The sequence below is a fragment of the Helicoverpa zea genome, chromosome 3, assembly GCF_022581195.2.
Source record: "Helicoverpa zea isolate HzStark_Cry1AcR chromosome 3, ilHelZeax1.1, whole genome shotgun sequence".
Classification (NCBI taxonomy): Eukaryota; Metazoa; Arthropoda; class Insecta; order Lepidoptera; family Noctuidae; genus Helicoverpa; species Helicoverpa zea.
The window spans coordinates 14671146-14695159 of record NC_061454.1 but is presented as its reverse complement, the minus strand read 5'-3'; the positions used below and the strand labels follow the sequence as shown (position 1 = coordinate 14695159).

Genomic DNA, 24014 nt, shown 5'->3' with positions numbered 1-24014 from the left:
CTAACCTAACCTAACCTAACCTAACCTAACCTAACCTAACCTAACCTAACCTAACCTAACCTAACCTAACCTAACCTAACCTAACCTAACCTAACCTAACCTAACCTAACCTAACCTAACCTAACCTAACCTAACCTAACCTAACCTAACCTAACCTAACCTAACCTAACCTAACCTAACCTAACCTAACCTAACCTAACCTAACCTAACCTAACCTAACCTAACCTAACCTAACCTAACCTAACCTAACCTAACCTAACCTAACCTAACCTAACCTAACCTAACCTAACCTAACCTAACCTAACCTAACCTAACCTAACCTAACCTAACCTAACCTAACCTAACCTAACCTAACCTAACCTAACCTAACCTAACCTAACCTAACCTAACCTAACCTAACCTAACCTAACCTAACCTAACCTAACCTAACCTAACCTAACCTAACCTAACCTAACCTAACCTAACCTAACCTAACCTAACCTAACCTAACCTAACCTAACCTAACCTAACCTAACCTAACCTAACCTAACCTAACCTAACCTAACCTAACCTAACCTAACCTAACCTAACCTAACCTAACCTAACCTAACCTAACCTAACCTAACCTAACCTAACCTAACCTAACCTAACCTAACCTAACCTAACCTAACCTAACCTAACCTAACCTAACCTAACCTAACCTAACCTAACCTAACCTAACCTAACCTAACCTAACCTAACCTAACCTAACCTAACCTAACCTAACCTAACCTAACCTAACCTAACCTAACCTAACCTAACCTAACCTAACCTAACCTAACCTAACCTAACCTAACCTAACCTAACCTAACCTAACCTAACCTAACCTAACCTAACCTAACCTAACCTAACCTAACCTAACCTAACCTAACCTAACCTAACCTAACCTAACCTAACCTAACCTAACCTAACCTAACCTAACCTAACCTAACCTAACCTAACCTAACCTAACCTAACCTAACCTAACCTAACCTAACCTAACCTAACCTAACCTAACCTAACCTAACCTAACCTAACCTAACCTAACCTAACCTAACCTAACCTAACCTAACCTAACCTAACCTAACCTAACCTAACCTAACCTAACCTAACCTAACCTAACCTAACCTAACCTAACCTAACCTAACCTAACCTAACCTAACCTAACCTAACCTAACCTAACCTAACCTAACCTAACCTAACCTAACCTAACCTAACCTAACCTAACCTAACCTAACCTAACCTAACCTAACCTAACCTAACCTAACCTAACCTAACCTAACCTAACCTAACCTAACCTAACCTAACCTAACCTAACCTAACCTAACCTAACCTAACCTAACCTAACCTAACCTAACCTAACCTAACCTAACCTAACCTAACCTAACCTAACCTAACCTAACCTAACCTAACCTAACCTAACCTAACCTAACCTAACCTAACCTAACCTAACCTAACCTAACCTAACCTAACCTAACCTAACCTAACCTAACCTAACCTAACCTAACCTAACCTAACCTAACCTAACCTAACCTAACCTAACCTAACCTAACCTAACCTAACCTAACCTAACCTAACCTAACCTAACCTAACCTAACCTAACCTAACCTAACCTAACCTAACCTAACCTAACCTAACCTAACCTAACCTAACCTAACCTAACCTAACCTAACCTAACCTAACCTAACCTAACCTAACCTAACCTAACCTAACCTAACCTAACCTAACCTAACCTAACCTAACCTAACCTAACCTAACCTAACCTAACCTAACCTAACCTAACCTAACCTAACCTAACCTAACCTAACCTAACCTAACCTAACCTAACCTAACCTAACCTAACCTAACCTAACCTAACCTAACCTAACCTAACCTAACCTAACCTAACCTAACCTAACCTAACCTAACCTAACCTAACCTAACCTAACCTAACCTAACCTAACCTAACCTAACCTAACCTAACCTAACCTAACCTAACCTAACCTAACCTAACCTAACCTAACCTAACCTAACCTAACCTAACCTAACCTAACCTAACCTAACCTAACCTAACCTAACCTAACCTAACCTAACCTAACCTAACCTAACCTAACCTAACCTAACCTAACCTAACCTAACCTAACCTAACCTAACCTAACCTAACCTAACCTAACCTAACCTAACCTAACCTAACCTAACCTAACCTAACCTAACCTAACCTAACCTAACCTAACCTAACCTAACCTAACCTAACCTAACCTAACCTAACCTAACCTAACCTAACCTAACCTAACCTAACCTAACCTAACCTAACCTAACCTAACCTAACCTAACCTAACCTAACCTAACCTAACCTAACCTAACCTAACCTAACCTAACCTAACCTAACCTAACCTAACCTAACCTAACCTAACCTAACCTAACCTAACCTAACCTAACCTAACCTAACCTAACCTAACCTAACCTAACCTAACCTAACCTAACCTAACCTAACCTAACCTAACCTAACCTAACCTAACCTAACCTAACCTAACCTAACCTAACCTAACCTAACCTAACCTAACCTAACCTAACCTAACCTAACCTAACCTAACCTAACCTAACCTAACCTAACCTAACCTAACCTAACCTAACCTAACCTAACCTAACCTAACCTAACCTAACCTAACCTAACCTAACCTAACCTAACCTAACCTAACCTAACCTAACCTAACCTAACCTAACCTAACCTAACCTAACCTAACCTAACCTAACCTAACCTAACCTAACCTAACCTAACCTAACCTAACCTAACCTAACCTAACCTAACCTAACCTAACCTAACCTAACCTAACCTAACCTAACCTAACCTAGTGAGTAAGAGTCTGACACTCCCTCACCGCTCGCGCTGCTAACCCACAGCGGGGACTGCGTCCAGCCACCGCCGCAAACACCACGTTTTTGTAACGCTCCGCACTTAAAAAATCGTAAAAGTGGTAAATTTCGCGAGTACAGTCAAGTGTTATACACCAAAAGACGCGGTTTTGTGCAACGCATGTGATGGAGTAAAGTGCTTTAGCCGGAAAAGTCAAACAAAAATTTTCTTTGTGAAAAACTTAAAAACACGTGCTATTGGAGACAGTTTTCGTGAGTTATTTGCAAAACTAGATCGATGACCCCCCGATATTACTTGTCAATATTATTGGGCACAACAAGGCGCGTGCAACGATTCCTCACCGCTGAAAATTGGATCATCCACTGCGAAGATATTAAGAAAATACTACAAAATTTTTCCTCACCACGTGGCACGTGGTCATAGAAGCAGAAGTGGTAGGACGCTGGCGTTCATAGGACATCTTAAGAGTCACCAGTGAAGACTCCTGACGTTTTCAGAAAAATTTTACATAGCCTGAAAACGAAGATATTCGCTAACAAAGTTGACAACTTCAGGAGCCGATACAACAAAAACTTCAGGCAGAACCCCAATTTTTTACACCGGTTCCAGCTGCGCGCTACTTCGCTGAAGACTTAGGTTATAAACTTAGATTTTTAAGACCCAAAATAGCTTAGTTTTACTACTTTTTCTGAAAATTTCACATTTTTTAAATCTTTATTCTGAAAATTTTCAAAAATATTCAGTATTTTTATCTCATTAGAAAGCCATCAAAATAACACATTTTTTACAGTTTTTTCCAGATTTTTATGTTCAACGGTTCCTGAAATATTTATTTTTTATTGATTTTTCCTAATTAATAGGAAATAAATAGTTTTAAAATTATTTTGACGACAGGACTGTGTCTGGGACAACTATTCGACATAGTTTGAGCCCGAACTCGCGCCCAATAACTTCAAAAACAACGGTATTAGCCTTGAATTATTCTATTAGCAGCTTTGACTTTACACACTGATATTGACCCCCCTATACAGAGTCAATTCAGGACATAATTTAAAGACACGGACAACATTCCCCGTTCTGATCCCACCATTCAGACATAACATTCACAGTTACGTCACAGCATGTATCGTACGCCAACGACATCTGGCGCTAGCCAAAATCCCGCCACCCCCCCTCCCTCTGCTTCAACCGCAACAGTGCAAGACGCTGCAAAGACTTTTATTAGAAGACCAAACACAAAGAGGAGATCACTCGACAATATGGACCTCTACAAAAAGCAGCAACACAACTACGCTGCCCTACCGAGTGAACAGCTCCTCCAGGAAATTATGAAGACTTTCGAGGATATACCCTCGAAAGTACTTGACTACCCTCACATGAGGAAAGACATTAAGAATTTCCTGGAGGTGCAATCAGACAAGGGTATCCGAGCTATCTTCGAGCTCAGCAGACGTATACAAAGTCTTGAAGCAGCGGCCCCTAAAACACGGACGCCTAACAAAACGCTGTCGTCCGACGGGGAAGTAAACATCTTAAATAGGTTGGGAGAGGTGGAGGCCAAATTGACCACTCGGCTAACCGAAATAGAGACCAGCCTAAAACACGGGTTCGTAGAGCTAAACGACGGCAACAACGACCGAGGCTCTGACATGATTGACAAGATCATCGATCGGATCGACGAGACTGCAATTCCCAATGGAAAATTGACCGAGGAAGTCAAAGTCATTGGGCAGAAACAGTCTCTTCTACAGGATCTGATCGGCAATATTGCCAGTGATGTCGTGGTCACCAGGGAAAAATTAGAAAAGGTCACAACAGCAAGTGGGAGCGATGACCAGCCTACCATGAGGACGTACGCAAATGTCGCGGCCAAACCAGGGCGCCGACCGGCTCTTCACTCGTTGGCGGTAACCCTCGAAGGCAATCTGGAGACTGCCGACCAGGTGCTCGCCAGAGTGAAAAAGGCGGTCGACGCCAAGGGTACTGGCCTCAAAATAAATAAAGTGCGTAAGGCCAAAAACAGCACTGTCATACTGGGCTGTGATACGGAAGAAGAACAAAACAGGATAAAAGAAAGGATAGAAAGCCGGGGAGAGGGACTAATCGTAGCGCCCATGAAGAATAAGGACCCACTCGTCGTCCTAAAAGATGTCTTTTTGGACAGTGAAGACGACGAGATGGTTAAAGCACTTTACGCGCAGAACACCGAAATCTTCATGGGCCTACCAGAAGAAGAATCTCAAATCAACATTAAGTATAAGAAAAGGACCAGAAATCCCAAAACCACGCATGTTGTGATCCAGGTCAGGCCCAAGGTATGGCAGAGAATGACGGAAGCTGGAGCCCTCTACCTAGACCTCCAGCGGGTCAGAGTGGAGGACCAGTCTCCGCTCATCCAGTGCACAAAGTGCCTAACCTTCGGTCACGGCCGAAAATTCTGCACTGAGAGTGTGGACAGATGTAGCCACTGTGGAGGCCCGCACCTGCGCGAGAAATGCGCAGATTTCGCCGCCGGAATTGAACCGCAGTGCTGCAATTGCACACACTCTAAATTGCAGAAGGCGGATCACAACGCATTTAGTGCAGAATGCCCCATCCGGAAGAAATGGGACTACCTGGCTCGAACGAACACAGCGTACCTTTGACTCCCCCACACAGCGGAACACTATACACAACAAACAACACACAAAACACAGATATAAAGGTATATAATGAATATATATTGATATATCTATAATACACACATCAACACTGAACACGCACAGAAACAACAAGCTAAGCTTAAGAAACATATACGCAACAAGAACTGGCAATAACTATATATAACATAGTATATACTTATATATATCTTATTGACAAAAGACACGGAAAACGATACAAAATGCAAAGAAACACTAATGAGTCAAAGAGAAATGAATAAAGTTACCGACCAATGCAACAAAAGCAAAAGTAAAATTTATAATAGCTAACAGAAATAGAATTCATACCTAAATATTACTTAGAAATCTCTAAGTAATTACTTCAAATAAATATTAAGAAAACACAGCTAAATCGTTGTTAAGTTTGTTAATCGCCTTTAAGTAAATTTAGACCTAACACCGTAAGAACATAACAAGCTCTGCTAGGATAGTTAAACTTAGATATTATATGAAGATAGAATTGTCACGTAGAATAAGAAACGAAAATGTAGACCTAAGAAATAAGTATAAGCATAAAGAAACACTAGCACTGTCTAAAGTAAAAATTGTTAATAGAAAAATGAAAGTAATAGTCAACCCTAGCAGTTAATTTGTAAAGCAAAAAATTATTTATAAGAGAAATTAAACTGTAACTGTTCTGTAACAATAAATTTGGAAGTAAAACATAGACTAACGTAGAATAAGGAATGTGAAGCACATTAAAATGTAAACGAAAAACATATGTAAACGATGAAACTGTAACAATAAAACCACAATTGTGTCAATAAATACTACCCCGAAAAATAAAACAATACATAGGAAGAGTAGCGGGAGTCCCACCCGGCTAAGAAAGAAAGATGATGAATGAAAGAAAGATACAGTATGAGGCATGTAAGTGCGAGAGGCATACAAGTGAGAACTGGAATGAATGAGAAACATAGATAAATAAGGTCCCGTTGAGCCCATGAACGGGGAAAAGCAAAAAAAAAAAAAAAAAAAAAAAAAAAAAAAAAAAAAAAAAAAAAAAAAAAAAAAACCTAACCTAGTGAAACCTAACTTTGAGCAACCCAACATAAAGAAACCTAACTTTGAGCAACATAACGAAGCGAAACCTAACTTTGAGCAACTTAACGAAACGAAACCATACTTTGAGCAACCTATGGTAGTGAAACATACCATTGAGCATCCCAACCTATCGAAACCAGCAATCTAATGCAGTCCAACCGAACTGTGTGTAACCCAACATAGTCAACCTAACTTTAAGCAACCTTACGAAGCGAAACCTAACTTTGAGTAACCTAACCTAGTGAAACCTAACTTTGAGTAACCTAACCTAGTGAAATCTAACTTTGAGCAACCTAACGAAGCGAAACCTAACTATGAGCAACCTATCGTAGTGAAACCTACCATTGAGCACCCCAACCTATCGAAACCAGCAATCTAACGTAGACAAACCAAACTGTGTGTAACCTAACAGAGTGAAAACTAACTTGGGCGTATTTCTCCCCCAACAAGAGTCTCGCTGACTTTGAGGGTTTCCTTGTCGTGTTGGGCGCCGTCGTAGGCCGCTATCACCCGCGTCCCGCTCTGGTGCTCGGGGATTTCAACGCCAAGTCATCGGCGTGGGGATCTCCGGTCACTGACGCTCGGGGCGAGGTTCTAGAAGAGTGGGCGGTGGCGACCGGTCTGGTCGTCCTGAATCGGGGTTCAGAATACACGTGAGTGCGGCAGCGGGGCGGGTCGATAGTGGACGACCGATGTCCCCGAGGTGACGCAAGCAGAGACGAGAGCGGCCGTGTCGCGACTCCGGGCTAAGAACATAGCGCCGGGACCCGATGGAGTTCCTGGTCGAGCTCTCGTCCTGGCTCTGAAGGAGCTGGAGCCCCAGCTGAGGGGGCTCTTCACGGCTAGTCTCGAGCAGGGTCAGTTTCCCAATGTGTGGAAGGAGGGGAGGCTGGTGCTGCTCAGGAAGGAGGGGCGCCCCGCGGACTCGCCGTCCGCGTATCGGCCCATAGTGCTGCTCGACGAGGCGGGAAAACTCTTTGAGCGCATCATAGCAGCTCGCCTCGTCAGCCACTTGTGCAGAGAGGGGCCGGATCTGGACGACAACCAATTCGGTTTTCGTCGGGGGCGCTCCACCATAGACGCCATCATGCGCGTGAGGGCCCTGGCGGAGGAGATGGTCAGCGAGACTCTTGTTGGGGGAGAAATACGCCCAAGTTAGTTTTCACTCTGTTAGGTTACACACAGTTTGGTTTGTCTACGTTAGATTGCTGGTTTCGATAGGTTGGGGTGCTCAATGGTAGGTTTCACTACGATAGGTTGCTCATAGTTAGGTTTCGCTTCGTTAGGTTGCTCAAAGTTAGATTTCACTAGGTTAGGTTACTCAAAGTTAGGTTTCACTAGGTTAGGTTACTCAAAGTTAGGTTTCGCTTCGTAAGGTTGCTTAAAGTTAGGTTGACTATGTTGGGTTACACACAGTTCGGTTGGACTGCATTAGATTGCTGGTTTCGATAGGTTGGGATGCTCAATGGTAGGTTTCACTACCATAGGTTGCTCAAAGTATGGTTTCGTTTCGTTAAGTTGCTCAAAGTTAGGTTTCGCTTCGTTATGTTGCTCAAAGTTAGGTTTCTTTATGTTGGGTTGCTCAAAGTTAGGTTTCACTAGGTTAGGTTACTCAAAGTTAGGTTTTGCTTCGTTGCGGTGCTCAAAGTTAGGTTTCGCTACGTTGGCGTGCTCAAAGGTAGTTTCCACTACTTCAGGTTGCTTAAGGTTGTGTTCGAATATTGTACGTTGCACAAAATTAGATTGCTGGAAGCCCATAACTTTGCTTTATGTTTGGTTTCAGGACGTTAGGTCTTACTTCTTGAGATTCCAGTAGGAGAAGGTCAGGTTTTAGATGTCATTAGTTTGTTTGTAAGAAGGTAAGACCACTGTACATAACCGCATATTGCGTTTATGTATTTAACATTATGTTTAACTTCATCTTAGTTTTGAAAGCTTATGTGTCATAAAATTGAGTTATTTTCACTCTGATAGTTAATTTGTGATAGATGTATATGTGACAAAACATGTGCTTTCTTATCGGGCCTATGGAGTGCGACTTTTGTGTACCAATTTTGGCAAACCAAACGTTATTCTGTGTGTATTTTTGACACTTTTAGATAAAATCAGTTTTTCGACTAAAACTTAAAAATTTTGCTATACTTTATAATACATACACCACTGGATAGCTCACCTGGATAGCTTGTCAAGTAACATCATTAAAAAGTAACTATTTTTAACTGAGGTATGTGTATGGAACTTGGTACTTATTCAGATCTCACTTCTTTTATAGGCGAAGTATTCCCATATTATCGAACTTGGCAGCCTTTCACATTTTTGTTTTGGGTGGGATTATTTTTACTGACGAGTCGAATTAGTATGACGCTTAAGTAAAATTAGGAGAATCGCGGCCCTGATGGATTATTTTGAGTTGTGTTGGTTTATATGCGACTATTGTAAGATTTAGAAACATTTTATATTTATGACCTTATCTAGTAATTCTATTTTTTTTTAATAAATTAATACTAATCTACTTTATGATTTTAACGACAGAGATCATTAGGTACTTATTTTACTTTAGATACCTACTTAGTTATATGAACTGTATTGTGAGTTTTGTAGCTCAAAACACATCTCGAGTGTAAGTAAGTATAGTTCTGGTCCAACTTAATGACGACTCGGAACATTACGCGTGTCGCTACGCAGAAGTCAATTTTAGGTTTGTATCAACACTCGACGGAGTTGTACCATATGGGCTATGGCACTTGTGCTCGAAAAATAGTTGGAAACCGCCTTTGATTTTGACGAAAGCTTTACTTAAGTACTTACCTATGCTTACATACGTATTAGGTAATATTTAGTAGTATGTACCCATACTCCATTTTAGTAGGCAATACAATAGTTAACTAAAGAAAAATATTCTTGATATTACTTTTTATTTAAAAACTCAGTTTTAAAAAAGGCTATCTTAAAATAAATGTAACTTTGTTTTCCTACTTAAATATTAATAAATTGTAAGAAGCAACCCTAAGCACGGCCACGGCACGGTTGCGGTCACTGAACTGTGCGCTATCGCATTGGAATAACAATCAAGCGCTCGAGCTTTTAAGTTTCATTTTATAACGCAGCTAGGAATTTGTAGGTAGTTGGGGAACTTGTAGGTGCTTATAAAAGTAGGTATGGACTTTTTTGTATGGAGTGATTTATCTGTTACGTAGTAACTATTATATAATCTGTGGCCATACCCCCATTCGAAAAACACTATATATATAATTTTGGTATGATTTTGGTGCAATCGGGCTTTTGTCACTACTTGACAGCGGACATTGCGGTGTTGTCATAGGTAAAGAAAACTACCCACCGCTGGAAGCGCGTCGGAGCGCATTTGAAGACAACAATTTAATATAAACCTCAACTACCTTGACATACAGTCTACTAAAGAATAAATTCGTATGAGCCACTTGGGCGCATCTTTTGTGGATCGTATGTGACGCGCTTCCAGCGGTGTGCGCTGGGCCAATGACGTTTGTGTTGTGGTAAGTCTATTGACTTTTAGTTTAGCTGTTACTTGGATGAAGAAACATATATGTTAAAATGTCAGTAATGGTCAAGTAAAAGTTAATACTCTTAGGGTCCGTTCAGATAGACCGGCTCGGAGAGCATCGGCACGCATTTTTCTGGAGCCAAACGTATGCGTGACCGAGAAAAAGTACGCGATCGGAGCCGGTCGGCTACTCTTATTATTTCTATTTCACGCCAAGCGCCTTCGAGCATTATTAATGTCAAAAGTAGCGCACATACAAAAATAAACCTTACTACAAATACTGATTACTCGATTTTCAACGTGTTAAGAATTTGCGCTCCTCTCCGAGCCGGTGAGTCCGAGAGTTTTACTTGTTGATGAAGAAACTGTGTTAATCAATTAGTTTTCAAAAGACTCGTATCTAATCCAGAAACTAAGAATGAATGACAGAAAGTGAATGACACTGACAGAAGTTGACAATATACTGTCTCTTGAGTTGACGCGATTGCCGATTAGTTTGAAGACGCAAAAATTAATCATATTATTTGATTTACTGTATCAATAACATCCATTATTTGAAATTGATAAAAGTTCTTTGTTACAAGTACGTTTTTCTAAAGTACAAAATAAATAGTGCACGGTAATCGCATAGATAATTCTAAATTTATAAGCTCAGGAAATAGTTCTTGTGATTGATGAATGCGTAGTTTTTATTAAAATGGGGATATTTGGCAATTCCTCACCGTTTGATCAAGATGTCGGTAAGTTGGCTTTTTATTACCATTATTATACGTATCTAAATCCGCTTCTGTTACTTGGTATCTAAAACCCGTGGCAAGTAAAGGTTTAATTACTACAAATGATTAATGAGTTGCATTAAATGGGTACTGAAACTTAAAATATGAGTCATAGAAGAAAAATAGATTTTCACCATAATAAAGATTGTAAAAAGGTTGGTCAGTGGGTCGTCTTTTGTGATATGGCCAGCACTTAAACATGTAGACACAAAAAAATAAATTTTAGAGAAGGAGAAGCCAAACTAATATAGCCAATTGACTTTGAAGAACAGACAATTATTTTTATTTTACCTCTAAAGATACCCACTGAATTTCAATTCAAAAGAATTTTTCAAAGCCGTTCCGATTCTTGTCAGTACAGTACTGACAAGAATCGGAACGGCTTTGAAAAATTCTTTTAGTGCTGGAAGGCTATACTTTGCAACAACTTTACAAACTCGCAACTTTTCAACACTTTTACAAAGTTTGTTGTACCTATTATCATAGGCCTTCAACAGTTTCCATTGCTTCTCTTGTCCAATGTAGACTCAAGGTCAGGTGATGTTGTTTTCTCATCTGCTTGCTGGCAACCTTGTTTTCTGATGCCCTTGGGTACAATATGCACTGCTTGCTCCACTTGTTAGCTGCGCAGTGCAACATGTAGTCTTTCCAGTCCCATTTCAGATGGTCAACTCTGTCATGTTAAAACATGCTCCTTCAAGAAAGATAGATATAAAGTAGCGGCACGTAAGTTTAGCGCTGAGCGATACGTGGAGGGGATTACTGCACATGTGTACTGTTGCGCAAGCAATACATTTATTAGCATTGACATTATTTTAATGTTAAACCAAATTATAGGTCTAGCACTAAACAAAATGTTTACAGTTTATAGTAAGTACCTAACAAATAGTTTTAACAAGTTTTTGTGGGGTACAAATTATTATTATTCTTTATTGTACACAAAATATTTAAAACACACAACACAGAGAAGACATGTACAAAGGCGAGCTTAACCCAGAACTGGGTTCTCTAACAGCAAACCTTAGAGCGATAGAGAGATGCGATAGTGAAGAGAAAATTAAAAACTACATAACATAAAATATATATGTTACGGGAAAATAACAAGATCCATAAGTTTATCAATTTACTAGGAAGTTTATAAACTTTCGTAAGATTCTAAACGGGAGATAAACTGTAATATTTTACATCCGAAATAGCACCGACGCGCCAGCACTATTCACAACACAAAAGAAGTTAATTCAGACATTAGTTAACATAGAGCAAACAGATAGTTGCAAACCACACTTCATAAAATTAAATGTTCTCACATTACCCTCCTTATATATACTGGAAATCTGTAAATTCGCATACACACACAAAGATTTTTACACCACACGTGAAGACATACAGACAAAATACACACTTCGACACAAAAACCCGCCTAAACTTACCATCATCCCGATTACAAATACACTCATCAAGCCCACTAGTCATGTCTATAAAAATCTACAACAAACTACCTGAAACACTAAGAAATGAAAAAAAGACACATACAGTCGTGGTCAACTAATTAGACACTATTGGAATCTTAACTTACCGGGGCATTTCATCTGTATTTCTTTTTTCAGATTGCCATTGGAACTTTCTTATCTATTTCAAAAATATTTAAGAGGGCATTGTGAAATGTTAAAACTAATGACTATATTCAATAATCCCCGCACCTAGTTTTTTTTTCCCTTTATCCGAAATTCGGGCGGTATGATCCATGACGAGGCCTGGCCATCTAATTAAAGACACTCCATTTGCTCAGAGGAAGAAATACAAATTATTAATATTATTAGAGTTACCTTTCTAAAACAACATTCCCTACACTATAATTAAACATTCCAATAAGTATTAATATTTGGTTTATTTCTTTTTACCTCAATAACAGTACGACATCCCTGAACGAGCAAGCGGTCAGTTTTGTAGAAGTCGCTAAGGGAATTTTCTTCCATGCTTTATCAAAATCTGTGTAAAATTGATCGATGTTCCATGTACGACTTATTGTCATGGTATTTTTCGCCTATTACCAGTTTTTGTTTCATTGGATTTGCAATATGCCAAACCAAAACCGTCATAGGTTGCCCGATCAAAGAGTCATTTTTACTACTCTTGCAGTGTTTTTCAGAACTTTTCTTATTTGGAAAGTCCTAATGACCGGTAAATTATGCTTAGCTTATAACAATATGCTCGTTTCTGAAATATTATAGTACTTAAATTCGCCTATTTTTAACAATACCTCTCTGAAGGGTCTTACACTAAACAGTGGCGAGCAGCCCCATACTATAATATTTTTGCCTCCTAGGTTTGAGAACTTTTTTGGTGTACTTTGGTTCCATCACATGTTTTGGAGGTGACTAAAATCAATTAGTTTTTTTAGGATTCATCAAATTCCTTTGTTTTATCAGATAAAAAATCATTTTTTAATACTTGTTCAGAGCAACTTTCACCTTTGATAGAAAACGCCAACTACAGTATGGACACGCGGTGCTTTCCGAAAAGTAACATCTTCATACCCATGCCCTACAGCTTTAAAGACTCCCAAAAGAACCAGTACGGAATAATGTGAATGGTTCTCTATATCCTTATAACGCCACTGTAAAGTCTGTTTGCGGACAAGTTTTCCTTGGCGTCGGTTTTCAGTTGTTCTCAAACCTTGACTTTTTAGTGCCATTAACAAGGCATATTTAATAATAAATTTATTACCATGTCCTTATTACAGTGCAAGTGGTATGAATGAATCCGCATGACAAAACTTTATTTAAAAAAGCCTGAAACATTTTACTTACCAGAATTTTTGTTTGAGTCGTATTGATTGGACTAAAATGAAAAATTTTAATGAAGGAAACCTAAATTATTACCTTGTTTGAGTTCTCATAAATATTTTACTCATTAAAAAAAAAGTATGGCGACTATTTTTATCTTTCGTTTTTTTTCCTTAACATAGCTTTTACTGTCTTTAATTAGCTGACCAGCCAAGTATCCGCTACAAAAGCTAGCGTTCAGTTCCCATAGAGCGTTATATCTAAAGTATTAAAGATAGTAAATATTCCTTGTCCTTAATTTAAAGAACATGATGTAATGTTTGTTTTAATAATGCTTAAGCTCATATCAGTTCCATAACTATTTATTTCACTTCGAGTCGGGGGTGTCTTTAATTAGTTGACCACGACTGTATATTTGCAAACAAATTGTAAAAGCTTCTCCTAAACAAATGCTACTATAGCGTTAAAGAATATCTTGACGATAAAAAGATAGTCGAATGAATAACTTGCAAAATAATGTTTTCCTAATCTACTAATGTATCTATTATTATTGTATCTTATTGTATCTACTACTGTAATTAAACTTTCTAGCCTTCTTTTGCTGTGCCCTAACAGGGTCCATAATATGTACCTAGCTTTAAGCCCCTTGTAACATCCTTATAACTTTATGGTATGCAAATAAATATGAATATGAATATGCATAGAGAAGATTCAGCCAGGTCGTTCAGCATATGTTGTAGGTCCTGCAGCGTTTCCGCCATGATGACGATATCGTCAGCAAATCGCAAGTGAGAGATGTATTCGCCATTGATGTTGATGCTGCGTCCTTTCCAGTTCAGCGTCTTGAACATATCCTCCATTGCATTAATGAACAGTTTCGGGGAAATAACATCCCCTTGTCTCACTCCTCGATGCAACGGTATGGGCCTTGTTTGCTGATTCTGTACTTGGACGGACATTGTAGCGGCTTCGTAGAGACATCTCATCACTTGGATGTATCGCCGATCTACTTGACAACGCTGCAGGGACTCCAGAACAGACCAGATTTCAACCGAGTCAAAGGCCTTCTCATAGTCCACAAATGCTAGACACAGGGGCTGATTATACTCTTCGGTCTTCTGTATAATCTGCCGCACTGTGTGGATGTGGTTTATGGTGCCGTATCCGCTCCGAAACCCAGCCTGCTCCGGTGGTTGGAATTCGTCGAGTCTTCGCGCAAGTCGGTTCGTGATCACTCTTGAAACATAAAATATAATATATAAATAAATACATGTGGTGGCCTTATCGTAGACTTGACCACTTCATGAAATGGTCCCGTTTCATGAAATGTTTCACTGTCTATTGGCCACATCATGATGTGGCTTGGGCAAATCAATGATAAGAAATCGTTTCTCGATATGTGCAACTGAAAGCTCGGCTTCTTCATGAAATGGTCAAAATTAATTGATCACATCGTAAAATAGTTATGTAAATTGCTCCTAGAGGCGCTGCCAGCACTTTGTTTATGTTTGACAATGGCGGCCGTTGACTGCATTGAAAATTCCTCCAAACTCTGTCCTGGTTTTCTCGGCAGGACTTACAGATGTCGTCTAAGGATTACTGCGAAGATATATCAGAATTGCAAATATCATTGAGGGAAGCTGTAAATCAATCTTTATTTGGAGGTCAAGGCTTTAAAAAATGCTCTTGCAAGCCAGCAAAAAATCAATGCCACACAAGGAGGTGCGCATGTTTTAAAAACAAAATGCTTTGTACGTCTAAGTGCCACCAAAGCTTGTCGTGTGCCAACAAATAACGGCTGAACAAAGAATGTTTTTACTCATTTGTCCCTTCTTCTTCTTCTTCTAATATTATAAATGCGAAAGTTACTCTGTCTGTCTGACTGTAATGCTTTTACGTCTTAACCACTGAACTCATCATCCTTCGAGCCTTTTCCCAACTATGTTGGGGTCGGCTTCCAGTCTAACCGGATTCAGCTGAGTACCAGTGCTTTACAAGAAGCGACTGCCTATCTGACCTCCTCAACCCAGTTACCCGGGCAACCCGATACCCCTTGGTTAGGCTGGTGTCAGACTTACTGGCTTCTGACGGTTTGTTCCCACTAGTTCTACTGCTTAGTTCTACCGTAGAACTAATGGGAACTTTTTTTCCCACTAGTTCTACTATTTGAGGTGTAACAAAATAGTAGAACTAGTGGGAATTATGGTGTTTATTAATATTCCCACTAGTTCCACTGAACATTGGCAGTAGAACTAATGGGACATAATTTTGTTCTACTAGACAGAAGAAGTACAGTTGACAGCCGATAGTTGTGATTTTTTTACACGCTTTTTATTAGCTTCACCTGTATGTTTGTATGTTTGTAACCGACTTCTTTGGGCGCGATTTTGACCCACTTTAAACGGCCAGATTTCGTTCAAACTTTGTAGATTTATTGAGGACCGATGACAATACACTAATTTGATAAAATTATTCCATTTTTAACCGACTTCCCAAAAAGGAGGAGGTTACACATACACATCGATTACTCAGAGGTTTATAGACCGATTTACGTGATTCTTTTTTTGTTCGACTCGGAATAGCTGCCAGTTGGTCCCATAGTCATCAGGTCAGGATCTGATGATGGAAACCCTGAGAAATCGAGGGCAACCTTCAAAAGTTGTAGGCATACATAGGGTAAAAACTTGACACTCAGGTGTACGCCTAAAAGCACTATTCAACTGTGAAGATTTGGAGCTGACCTGATGATGGAGACCAGGGAGGGTCGAGGGAACTCGACAACTGAATATGTAAACTACCTCGTGTTTGGGCTTAAATTATTTGTATTGACAAGACCTTTGCAATAATGAAGGTTTGGAGCTGACCTGATGATGGAGACCAGAGAAAATCGAGGAAACTCGACAACTGAATATGTAAACTACCTCGTGTTTGGGCTTAAATTATTCGTATTGACAAGACCTATGCAACAGTGAAGGTTTGGAGCTGACCTGATGATGGAGACCAGAGAAAGTCGAGGGAACGCGACAACTGAATATGTAAAATACCTCGTTTGGACTTATATTCTTTGTATTGATGAGAACTTCCCACTTGTATGGATAGTGACAACTATTCGTATCACTGAAAAGCTTTAAATAAATAACCTTTTTACAAAAAAATTAAACCGACTTCCCAAAACACTAAAAAGCAAAAAAAATACTAATTTTAGGTGCATCGGCCTAGAAGTCGGTGGCAAAATTAACTTAGTAACATCCATTAGACACCGACTTCTAGGCTTTTCAATTTGCAAAATATGATTTTTGTTAATTTATATAATTTTCATCTATAGTCGATAAGGTAAGAAAATTAATTAAAATTTTCTAGAATTTTTCTCTACAGTCGATAAGGCAGGACTCGATGTTAATTTATGTTTCCAATCATTATCTTTAGCCGTTTCCTCTAATATTGACAAATTTTTGTATACTAAAGAGAATTTTAATTCTACAAAACAAATAATAGTTTTAAAACAAACTAAAAAGTAGAAAATAAATAATAGTTTAAAAAAACTAAAAAACACGCTTTTTATAGAAAAACGAACTAAAAAATAGAGAATAAATTTTAATGAATTTAAATTAAGAAAACAGTGTTAAAAATTTCAATGAATATAAATTAATAATAGTGTGAATACAAAAAAAAATATTTAAAAAAAGCGTGGGGTGCTTTTTAAGATATTATCGAAATGAAAATCACTGTACTCATATCTGTCAATAAAAAAACTATTGACACCATGCACCCCACGCATTTTTTTAAATATTTTTTTTTGTATTCACACTATTATTAATTTATATTCATTGAAATTTTTAACACTGTTTTCTTAATTTAAATTCATTAAAATTTATTCTCTATTTTTTAGTTCGTTTTTCTATAAAAAGCGTGTTTTTTAGTTTTTTTAAACTATTATTTATTTTAGAGCTCAAAATCGATAGCAGTCAGAATAACTTAGATTTTTTTCATTACTTTCAACAAAAATCTAATGTTTTTCTTTATATAAGTACTAGGATAGCAGAAATGAAGAGGAGCTAGTTAATCTTTTTGTTCTTTTGATTTTTAAACACCACCATTGTGGTGGTGTTTGACACATTGATTAAAAAAAAACACACTAAAGTTAGTTTAGTTAAAAGGTTCTTCTAACCTACAGACAGACAGACATGTGTTGCTGGGGAGTTTGTTGCGCCACTTCTTCTTTCCAGCAAAAACACATAGGAAGTGGTGAATGGTGGGCATTTTGGGGGCTGTCTATTGTAAATTCCTGACGTTTAAAAAGTGCTGTCTTGCAGCCAAGTTTGAATAAATGATTTTTTATTTTTTGATTTTTGATTTTGTTAGTTTGATGTGTAGTGTTATGTTTGGAACTAACAGTCTTAATACAAAAAGAAAAACATTTATTTTTTGTTGAAATTCATGAAAAAAATCTAAGTTATTCCGACTGCTATCGATTTTGAGCTGTGATAAAAATCACAACTACAGATAACGACGGGCCACGGACACGGCGAGATGTCACCCAGGCCATCGACTGTACTTCTTCTATCTAGTAGAACAAAATGTCCCATTAGTTCTACTGCAAATGTTCAGTGGAACTAGTGGGAATACCAATAAAAACCATAATTCCCACTAGTTCTACTATTTTGTTACACCTCAAATAGTAGAACTAGTGGGAAAAAAAGTTCCCATTAGTTCTACGGTAGAACTAAGCAGTAGAACTAGTGGGAACAAACCCTTCTGACTACCCGTAACAACTGCCAAGGATGTTCAATGACAGCCGCGACAGTTTAACGTGCCATCCAAAACAAAGTCATTGGTGTATAATTATTATTATAGTATTTTTGTAAACTATTTTTGTATAAGATATACTTAGAAAGTACATACAAACTTAGAAAAGTTGCATTTAATGTAGATTTAGATGTTATGTGACCAAAAAATATATTTTATTCAAGGAAATATTATTGTGTTCTTTTATTTTCATGATATGCTCGAGCTTTTCATGAAGTGGTCAAATCTACGATATGGCTACGACATACATACATACAAATAAGGTGACGTTAACAGGAAATACTCTTTAGTTCAGTGGTTCTTAACCTTTTTGTCATGAGGGACCACTTTACCAAAAGTTTGTCTCGCCGCGGACCACCCCATTGGTTTGCCTAAATCGAGGGTTCTTTGATAAAAAATACAAGCACACTTTATAATTAGCACTCACTTCTTTATTATTTAGCAAAAAACTAAAAGCTACAGATTTTAATTTAATGAGATTTTTGTGACTACATTCTCTTTACTAACTTCTGAATTCTTGGTTCAGTACTACTCTAAGCTAAACGCATGTCGGCAGTGGCATGCAACAGATTTCTATGCTTGTTTTTAACAATCACAAGTGTTGAAAACCCACGGACGAATTTATAGCTTTGACAAGGGGGGGTCCACTAAGTAAAAAAAAAACAGTTTTAGCTCCGACTAAATCTTTCACTTACAAACGCAATGTTCAGCGTTTACAAAACGCGAGTACTCTATTCTTTTGTAGGTAAGTAAATGTAAAGAAAGACATACACAGGCATATGTAATCACAAATGCGCGAGCGAAGCGAGCGCGAAATTTTTTTCGGACACGTACGTACGTAAAATGTATCCCAAACGTACTTAACTTTTTTTTTGTTGACAAACGCAAAAACGAGGGCATATAGGTGCTGAATACGCGAGCGAAGCGAGCGGGAAATTTTAATTATTTTTTAAGACTCAGAACCAAAATTACGTCCAATGTAGCCCAAACGTACTTAACTTTTTGTTTGTTGACCAATGTAAAAACGAGGGCATATAATTTCTGAATACGCGAGCGAAGCGAGCGGGAAATTTTAATTATTTTTTAAGACTCAGAACCAAAATAACGTAAAAGGGCTACATTTCAAACCTTAATTTTTTTCTGTTGGACAAATAAGATGGATAGCAACGTCGCGAAGCAAAGCTTCGCGGACCACTTGGAATGCCTCCAGGGACCACCAGTGGTCCGCGGACCACCGGTTAAGAACCACTGCTTTAGTTCGTCTCCTGAAGACATCTAACGATGTGCTCTCACATACAATACTGTGAGGCAGAGCGTTCCAAAGCCTCACAGCGCGAATACAAAATGAAAACATTATTTGTCAATTTATAATTTTTTATTCTACATTAATTCGGATCTGACAATGGTGTCACGCCTTCAATGCTGTCTTGTCTTGGTGTTTTAATTGGTTTCAAAGAATCAATCATTTAGATAGATTTTCTTTTTAGAAAACAATTTACGTCGTAAACCATTTTCTTTGCCTGTCTTTTCAAAACAGGATTAGGAATCTTTAGTCACTACACAACAGAAACAAACTTTACTAATTTTTAACAAACAAATTCGAACTATAACAAACACTTTATGACGCGACTGTACACGGGAAGTGCGCGGCGCGTTGGATTGGCTGGATGAACCGAATTCGAGCGGAGAGCCAATCCGCGCTCCGCACGCTCGCCCTTCATCCCGCTCGCGGACCCTCGAGGGCCTTAATTTTTACTTCTGCGCAATAACGATCAGCGCTTATTAAGTTACCTGCCTCTAGTTATACAATAGTATGTATATTCTGTCCCTGTGAAGGAAAACGTATTTCCACAGCGAGATCCGACTCTTAAGTTGTATTGCAATTTAATCAGTACATTTCGTATAATTGTTGGCATGATTGAGGGATTAACATTTAAGCATTCAAATCTGCAAAAATGCTCATTTATACAATTGTAGGATCTAAATAAAGAAAAATGGTTTCAATTAAAGTAATAAGCAAATAAAATACATATGTTTTATCAGAACGAGCCACCAGTGAGAACAATACGAGCGAAGAATGGGGGCTGATCATGGAGATCTGTGACCGCGCAGGCGCGTCGGCGCAGAGCGCCAAGGAGTGCCTCCGCGCCGTCATGCGCCGCCTCGCGCACCCCGACCCGCACGTGCAGGTCCACGCCGCCACGCTGCTGGACGCCTGCGTGGCCAATTGCGGGCGCGCCTTCCACCTCGAGGTGGCCTCGCGCGACTTCGAGACCGAGTTCCGGCGCCTCGTGGCGCGCGCGCAGCCCGCCGTGGCCGCGCGGCTGCGGGCGCTGCTGCGCAAGTGGGCCGAGGGCGAGTTCCGCGACGACCCGCAGCTCGACCTCATCCCCTCGCTGCACGCCAAGCTGCGCGACGCGGGCGAGCGCGCCGAGCCCGCGCCCGCGCCCGCCGCCGCGCCCGCCGCCGCGCAGCGCGAGCAGGAGGAGCTGGCCCGCGCCATCGCGCTGTCGCTGCGCGAGAGCAGCGCGGCGCCGGCGCCCGCGCCGCTGTACCCGCGCGTGGACGCCGACGCGCCGCCGCCGCGCAAGGTGCGCGCGCTCTACGACTTCGAGGCGGCCGAGGACAACGAGCTCACCTTCCTGGCCGGCGAGATTGGTACGCGCTGACACCCTACTATTTCGCTCAACGTTTTATCACTAATCAACCTTAACGTATTTGATGGAAGTCCTCACAACTTATTCGGAGGGCTGGATCCGATGACTAATCATCAGCTCAAACTGGGACTGAACTGTAAAACTTCGGCTAAGAATTTTAGTTAAGTTTTGGCTTTCTTTTTACTGACTTATTCTATCTGATATTCGGAGACGAGGGTGTTAGGTACGGGGACATTTTTAATTAAAACATGTGTTATAAATTATATAATGCAAATAAATGTATCTTTATCTTTAAAATATTGAACAATAGCAAGAGAGCCTGATAGGTCATGTAGCCGGCGAAGTCGCGTCACCCGTCAGTCGGTTTCGCAGTGCACGTGACGGACTCGAGCGACCCCAACTGGTGGAAGGGGTACAACGAGCGCGGCGAGGGACTGTTCCCCGCCAACTTCGTGACGGGCGAGCTGTCGGCGCCCGCGCCGCCGGCCGAGGCTCCGGCGGCGGCGGCCGAGGAGCCGGCGCCGCTGCGCATCGACGAGGCGGCCATGGACGCGGCGCTGGCGCTGCTGCACGAGGCGGACCCGCGCGCGGCGGGCGCGGACGAGGCGGCGCTGGCGCGGCTGGAGGCGGCGGCGCACGGCATGGGCGCGCTGGTGGACGCGGCGCTGGAGCGCGCGGACCGGCGCCACGCGCGGCTCACGCAGCTGTCGGCCGACCTGGTGGACGCGCTCAACCTCTACCACGAGCTCATGCGCGCGCCGCCGCTGCTGCTCGCGCCGCTGCACCCGCCGCCGCCCAGGTCCACCACCCTTCCGAGTAGCGTTACCTCACCGATTCATTACAGCTTTCTTCTAATCAAAATTGCTTTGCATCCCTGATCAGTCTGCAAACTCCTACGCGTTTCCATACCGAACATATCCGAAATTAAAAAAGAAACATAATAAAGTAAAAACATATAATAAAAATGTGCGAGAATTAGAACACTCTGTAAGAGTCAGTCATTACAAACAACGGGAATTCCCCCTTGAAAACTGACAGCTGTCAACTGGTCAAAACATTCGATACTCCTAACTTTAACCTCTGCTTTGCTTTCACACATGATGTTGTAAATTGTGAAAACTAAAGATGACTCCTGTGGCGAAACCACTGAATGGATTCGTTTTTTTTTTAATTCGCCGTAGAATATCAATGTATATGTGATTAGGTACGACAAATCCGATATAAAAAATAAGATGAGACAAACAAAAACTGATAATGTCATTTGAAGGTATACTTCATAAACTCGAATTCTTCAAAAGTCCGGGATAAAAACTATCCTATTTTCTTTCTCAAGGTCGACTCTATCTCTGTACCAAATTTTATTAAAATCAGTTCAGTGGTTTAGACGTGAAAGCGTAACAGACAGACAGAGTTACTTTCGCATTTATAATATTAGTAGGATACTCTACACTTCAGTAAACGGGATGCTGTTGATGATATTGACTTGTTTATTCGTTCGTTTATTCACTCACTTATAAAGAAACAGGTAAGTTCCAACCTGTTTCTTTATAAGTGAGTGAATAGGATTGTATTGAAATATTATACCTGCACTGATCGGTACCTACCCGTACAAGTTTGTCTGTACCGGAAACCTGTTTCTTTATGTAAGCACCCTAAAACCTGACTGACAAGTTTTTAAAGTTGTTACAATGAAATTCAGTATGAAGGTTTTAATTGACGGTCATGAAGGGGATAAATGTAGAACTTACCTACATTACTTCAAAGGAGTTTAGGCGGTGTTTAATTCCTAATAATAATTATAATTACTCAAGTAGTACTCCTTGATACGGCGCGTATTGTGAGGAGCTTTCTGTCTCTGGGACCCTAACCATCGGTAACTTGGACCCTATGCCCGATATCGGTGGCCACCAATAAATGGAAAAGTATTATAATCAGAGAAGGCCAATTTTAAGTGCAAGTTTTAATAACACATCATTGATTAGGCTTCATTGTGATCCGGACACAGGTGCTGACCGTGCAAAGCAGCTGGTGGCTCGCGCGTGACGTAGCGCGGCGTCGTGCTGTGCCGCGCTCGTGCCGCGCCCGTGCCGCGCTCGTGCCGCGCTCGTGCCGCGCTCGTGCTGTGCCGCGCGACGCGTGATGCGCGCCGTGCTTGCACATTGCATTGTTTTTTACTACTACTGCTATATTGTATTGTTATTATACGTTTTTAAATGTGGTTAAAAATTTTCCTTCTGTAGCCAATCAAATTAATAAAGGATGTTTATTCAATAGTATACACTCTTGATTTATTTTACCAATACCCATAAAAAGTTGCAAAAACAAAAATACTTTCCCGTACCCGAATAAAATCTTTAGGTACCAATAGACGAATAAAATCTTTAGGTGTCAATACAAACTTTTTACAAAAAAAATAATAGTTTAAAAAAACTAAAAAACACGCTTTTTATAGAAAACCGAACTAAAAAATAGAAAATAAATTTTAATGAATTTAAATTAAGAAAATAGTGTTAAAAATTTCAATGAATATAAATTAATAATAGTGTGAATAAAAAAAAAATATGTTAAAAAAAAGCGTGGGGTGCATGGTGTCAATAGTTATAAATATTTTATTGACAGATATGAGTAGAGTGATTTTCATTTCGATAATATCTTAAAAAGCACCCCACGCTTTTTTTTAATATTCATTAAAATTATTAACACTATTTTCTTAATTTCAATTCATTAAAATTTATTTTCTATTTTTTAGTTCGGTTTTCTATAAAAAGCGTGTTTTTTAGTTTTTTTAAACTATTATTTATTTTCTACTTTTTAGTTTGGATTATTTATAATAGCTTTTTAATTTTAAACTATTGCACGACTCATGATGCGA

General features: G+C 39.7%; 1 protein-coding gene across 1 annotated transcript; it reads left to right on the top strand.

Moving 5' to 3' along the window:
• The first annotated feature begins 10562 nt into the window (after positions 1 to 10562).
• LOC124646095 (signal transducing adapter molecule 1) lies at positions 10563 to 23418 on the top strand. Its single transcript, XM_047186139.1, has 4 exons — positions 10563 to 10857; positions 20529 to 21143; positions 21515 to 21941; positions 23148 to 23418. The coding sequence occupies exons 1-4, from the start codon at positions 10815 to 10817 to the stop codon at positions 23152 to 23154; spliced, it is 1092 nt and encodes a 363-aa protein (XP_047042095.1). The 5' UTR covers positions 10563 to 10814; the 3' UTR covers positions 23155 to 23418.
• Positions 23419 to 24014: the final 596 nt, after the last annotated feature.

Bases quoted from the DNA above. Each gene is read 5' to 3' on its own strand.
- LOC124646095 (XM_047186139.1), top strand. From the start codon at position 10,815: ATGGGGATATTTGGCAATTCCTCACCGTTTGATCAAGATGTCG. The intron at 10,858-20,528 runs GTAAGTTGGCTT...ATGTTTTATCAG, and splicing joins ACCGTTTGATCAAGATGTCG to AACGAGCCACCAGTGAGAAC. The intron at 21,144-21,514 runs GTACGCGCTGAC...TCGGTTTCGCAG, and splicing joins CTTCCTGGCCGGCGAGATTG to TGCACGTGACGGACTCGAGC.